The sequence below is a fragment of the Cherax quadricarinatus genome, chromosome 65, assembly GCF_038502225.1.
Source record: "Cherax quadricarinatus isolate ZL_2023a chromosome 65, ASM3850222v1, whole genome shotgun sequence".
Classification (NCBI taxonomy): Eukaryota; Metazoa; Arthropoda; class Malacostraca; order Decapoda; family Parastacidae; genus Cherax; species Cherax quadricarinatus.
In genome coordinates, this window is record NC_091356.1 from 21,790,107 (window position 1) to 21,796,106 (window position 6,000).

General features: G+C 39.0%; 1 protein-coding gene across 1 annotated transcript in view; it reads right to left on the reverse strand.

The window, feature by feature from the left end:
• LOC128700569 (nephrin-like) overlaps nucleotides 1-6,000 on the reverse strand; it is a 694,403-nt gene that overhangs the window by 22,648 nt on the left and 665,755 nt on the right. The window contains exon 14 of the mRNA XM_053793851.2: nucleotides 501-689. Coding sequence (XP_053649826.2) covers nucleotides 501-689 — 189 coding nt within the window. The remainder of the gene's footprint in view (nucleotides 1-500; nucleotides 690-6,000) is intronic.

Here is a 6,000-nt window from a genome sequence, read left to right on the forward strand (position 1 = left end):
CGCTGCAACAAGCACAACCAATTCTTCATACCCGTATAACAGTGTTGTTACCACTATACTATCATACATTATCCTTTTCACCTCTATGAATAACGTTCTTTTTCTCCATAGAAACCTCAGTGCACTACCTACCTTTTTCAATTATCAATACTATGGTTTACTTCGTCTTTCATATACCCATCCGCCGACACAAATTTCGTAACACATTCACTTCCTCCATACTCCCTCCAATCTGATATCAAAATTTTCCTTACCTAACTAGTTTGATATCCTTCTCATCTTACTCTTATCTATGTTCACTTTCAACTTCCTTCCTTTACACACCCTCCCAAACTCGATTATTTATTTCCTATTAAAATAATCGTAACAAAGCCACTCATTCACCTTTAATCAACTCAGTTTTCTCTCCAAGTCTCGGACACAATGTTAAACGTGTCCTGGACATATTCTGGTCAACTATCCTTAGTACATTACATTTAAATACTGCTTTTATAACTCACCTTGTCCAACTACCAAATCAGAGGTAAGGCCAGTCCCTCGGGAACAGTGACGACAGGTGATGAAGACAGCAGCTGCGGCCAGAAGAACAAAGACTCCTAAAACGCCCCAAAACACTGCAAAGAGTGATGACACTTCGCCAGCAGTAGCACTGTCCTCCGGCTCTGGTTGGCTGCTCGACACACCAGAAACTGCCACCATTGGAGGAGGAGAAACTATATGTTATTTATTTTGAGTAACTTTTTTAACACGGTAACTAGAAGCCATATAACTAACAACATTGTTAAAATAATAGAAACAAGAATAAATGGTTAAGACAATAATAATAAAGAAAACATAACATAAGTTATTTAATAATTAAAAACGTCATGAAGAACGAGTCACAATGCTACAGGCGAAGCAGGAAATGAAATACGTAATATTTATTACTTATAATTAGGATTCACTAAATAAGTCACATAAAGCCCTGAAAAGTAATGCAGTATGTTTCTAACCCTTAAACTGTACGTAGTGCTCCGACCTTAATTTTCCCCATTTGAAAGCAAGTAAAAAAACGTAGATCTACGTTCGGAGCCCCGCACATGAACGTTGATCTACGTTTGGGCAGTTTAAAGGTTAATATAGTCCAATACTTAGGTGTAATATATCTGTGGGCGAAAATTCTCCACAACGAGAAGCAAATAAAATGACAGTATAAGTTTGTCCACATAATATCAAGGATATGAAAGTGGACCCGGACACTATGTCAAATGAGTCACTATGACGAGAAAAATAGGAAAATAAACATATTTTGCTTTAATACACCTACATAAAATTTTGTTTTTAAACTGCCTGATTAGTAATAAGATTAAAATAATTTTGTAATTATATAAGGCATGAGAGTAAATGTGTTTAGGGGTGGGGGGAAGGGAGCAGTCACATTGTCTATCAGGGAGCCAGCAGTCAGGGCCCGTCTCTCAACGCAGCATGTAGTACTGGAGAAGCAATGATAGCAGTAGTCACATATAGCTTTCGGTGGAGAGAGCACTCTGTGAATCAGCAGTCTTGAGTAGCCTTTTGTAGCCTGGCAGTCTTCCCCCTAATAGTAGTCACTTGTAGCCAGGCAGTCTCCAACAGCCGGACAGTGACAACAACCAGTTGTAGACTGGCAGTCTCCGCCTAGCAATAACATAAGCTGTGACAACAACCAGTTATAGACTGGCACTCTCCGCCTAGCAATGACATAAGCAGTGACAACAACCAGTCGTAGACTGGCAGTTTCTACCTAGCAATGACATACAGTGACAACAACCAGTTCCAGCCTGGCTGTTGTGCAGTCGTAACCTGGAATCCTTAACACTAAAAAGCAAATTATCTGTCATGCTTCAGAGGGATTTGGAAGTTATCAGAACCATTTCAGGATGCTGGAATGGGTTTAACAACTTTGCTCATAGGGCACCTGCACCTGCCAACTGTTCCTAGTATCTTGAGGTAATCACTATACACCAAGGCTGAGTGAGGACTTGTGTTACGCGCGAAATAAAAATGGAAAGTTTGAGGAAGACAAAGCAAGAAAAAATCTAGCAAGCACTTATCAGTCACGGTATTGTGGCTTATTTTTATCAGTCTCCCATCAGGGATAACTGTTTACAAAACTACACCCGGGTAAAAACTGCAGATACTAGGCAGTTTACCAAGCATCAGTACATGCATTTAATTACTTGTATATAACAGGTAGTTTCGTTCGTTAATAGTTATGGATAAAATACTTTGCATTGGTTGGATACTCTCAGTTACCCAGTTACATTGGTAAGAGTTCGGGGCTGTGAGATTAGAACTTGAGATGACATGGTTGTCATGAAGAACTCACCGGGTACCGTAGGCTGCAACGTGAAGGATTTCGTCCCAGGTTGGTGTCCAAAGATTTTGTGGTGGTAGCGTAGTCTAGCTGGGTGACTTTTCAGAACGAGACCAGTGAGTTAAGATGGTCGTGTCAAGTGTGTTGACCAGATGATTGACCACTTCATCGTTAAACGAAAAACAAAATTTAGTAATTCGTCTTTGTGTAATGGGAGATGGTGAGGTCATGGTCAACGTGAACCGTTGTTTAGGATTATCTTAAAGAGTCGGAACAGCACTGGAACCAGCGTCAGGTACCAAGCCATCGTCAGGGACCGTTATTTTTCTAACATTATCTTGTTTCTTTACGGGCGGTCGATAGAGGTTTTTGTTCTCCTTTAGTAAATGAGAATGAGGAAGCAGATTATTCTGCCATAAAGACAAAAAGAAATGTGTAGGATTGTCCCTGATAACAAGTAAAAAAAATCACATAAATCCCCTGACTGGGTAGTCGTTGCTTAATTACTAAAATGCATTTTCAGTCACTAATTTCCAACGCCAGAAAGTAAGCAATTACCTAATCCCTAAATCTCAACACATTTAAACCAGCACTTGGCTAATAAACGATACCCGGATCGGGCAATTCAGCAGTTGCTTAATTACTGACAATCAGTACCAGTAAGACGGCGGACCGTCGTCTGACAAAGAAATGCGTCAGGAGACACTTTCCTAATAAACAAAACACCACAACCTATTAAAAAATCCACTGAGGAAATATTTTTAATTTTAACATTTCGTACAGTAGCTCTTCAAGCAGACTCCCCAGAGCATCGCGGGGAACTAAACAATGTATCCTGTAACTTTATACGCTCCGTCTACTTCGTATTTCACTTAAGATGATGAAATATTTGAATAACTTCGCAAATGTTTCTGCTGCAAATATTCCTGGACGGAGGGGATATATGCAGTAATCTATTTTTCATCGAGATCATATGTCGTTCTTTTCAATCAGATATTGTAGATTTGGCATATAAAACACGTATCAAATTTCATAAGGAAGCCTTTGCAATACTTTTTTTTTTTTGCAATAACATCACGAGAAGTAGTCTCAAGATAACAATATTGATATTTTTATTCTCTCTCTTCCTCTCTTTTCCAGAGATCAATTTTACAGGCTTAAGAGTTGTCATCTTTCCTCACCTCATTCCGAAGCCTCCTCTCTATCTGAGGTATACTACCACTCCCCAGGATGCGACCCCCAACAGTCGACTAACACCGAGGTACCTACTTACTGATCTGGCTCAAATAAATTACTGATAATATTATCCGTTTATCGTTTTTAACTGTCAAGTTAAATACGATAGAGATGTTGTCAGCTTATTAATCTCCCACTCAAACTTCGTTTTATTGTCAGCAACACTACCAGAACGATCCTCACTCATTCCCTCAGCAACACTACCAGAACGATCCTCACTCATTCCCTCAGCAACACTACCAGAACGATCCTCACCCATTCCCTCAGCAACACTACCAGAACGATCCTCACCCATTCCCTCAGCAACACTACCAGAACGATCCTCACCCATTCCCTCACTGGTTTTCCTTTTGCACTTCCTCACAACATTTTATACTGTCTATTTTTTCTTTCACTATACTCTACGTTCATTATATCACATTTACACGATAAAAACCTGCCCTATGCTAACTTTCTCTCCATTACCGCCCTTTTTAGCTCATCATTCTACTAATTATTCGAATTCACACCCATTTGTGTCTACAAATTTCTGCTGGATGCCTTGAACTGCATTAATAATTGACTTCACTGCTCTTCGACCGACTTATTGCTTGTGTTCTCTCTATTCCACCTTCCTCCCATTAATTGCTTATATATTACATTATCTCTCCACTTTAATTCACTTTTTATTCACTCTTACCTATTAATGACTCTCTTCTTATACAATTTCTATCTCTTTCTCTCGCTGTCACTGTCAAAAAAAATCTGTACTCCCTATTAAAACCACAAAACACACCCTATTAAAATACACATTACACAATACACACCCTATTTAGATACACATTACACAATACACACCCTATTTAGATACACATTACACAATACACACCCTATTTAGATACACATTACACAATACACACCCTATTTAGATACACATTACACAATACACACCCTATTTAGATACACATTACACAATACACACCCTATTTAGATACACATTACACAATACACACCCTATTTAGATACACATTACACAATACACACCCTATTTAGATACACATTACACAATACACACCCTATTTAGATACACATTACACAATACACACCCTATTTAGATACACATTACACAATACACACCCTATTTAGATACACATTACACAATACACACCATATTTAGATACACATTACACAATACACACCCTATTAAAATATACCGACCCAGGAGTCTACACTTCAGTATTTTTCCTGCTGATTCAGAGTCTAGCAAATTGCAGTCATTGCATTCTATATCATATCTCAAATCGTTATTAATTATGCATTGTCTTCTACCAATCATTTTTTCTAGACTTATTTAGGTATCCCCAGAACGGCGACCATATAACTTATTTCCTTATTTGTTTTTTTTTCCTCTAACTTTACGAATTTCTTACGTTCATAACTAGGGATCCCGTTATCTATCGGATTAAAATTTGGAACACATGTATACGGTAACGAGAGCCAGGTACACATGTATATGGTAACGAGAGCCAGGTACACATGCATACGGTAACGAGAGCCAGGTACACATGTATACGGTAACAAGAGCCAGGAACACATGTATACAGTAACGAGAGCCAGGTACTAGGAACAACTGACATGCGCAGATGCCATTTAACCAAAGTAAATAACTCCATCCCCAGCATAATCAAATTGGTTGGATAACTTCCAAACACTGAGTTGCGTAACTTCAAACGCTCAAGAAAGTTCCTCTTAATTCGATGACGGCGGAGACTGAAAGTGGGTAGGTGCAGCTTCGACCATATTATTCGTGAAAAAAAAATGTGAAATTTAGATTTTCGTGTAATCATTTCTATAAACATAAATTGCGTCTGCTTCTTCTGAATCGCTTCAATATTTAATAGCTAATATCTTACGGCCAGGATAGTGCCCATTCAGTTTAGTTTGTATATCGGCAACTTCGTCAATTCATTAATTTTCTTTGTAAAATTTGGGAATATTTGGAATTTTCTTTAGAATGGACTATCTTTAAAAACACGAAATAACTGTTTTTTTTTTCTTACAGTTCTGTAAAGAATCTTTAAAGTAATTCAACTGCTCAATATTAAATAAGTCATTCCCGAAACTGATTTCCAAGAGATTGGTTTAAGGATCCTTTTCCAGGAACGGAATCACAATTTGAGTTATCGTCGACTGACTGGTTATATAGACACATAAACCAGGTGGTAGCGGTGGTGATAGTGGTGGTGATGGTGGTGGTGGTGGTGGTTGTGGTGGTGGTGGTTGTGGTGGTGATGGTGGAGGTGGTGGTTATGGTGGTGGTGGAGGTGATGGGGTTGGTGGTGGTGATGGTGGTGGTGGTGGTGATGGTGGTGGTGGTGACGGTGGTGATGGTGGTGGTGACGGAGCTGAGGATGGTAGTGATAGTGGTGGTGACAGTGGTTATAGTGGTG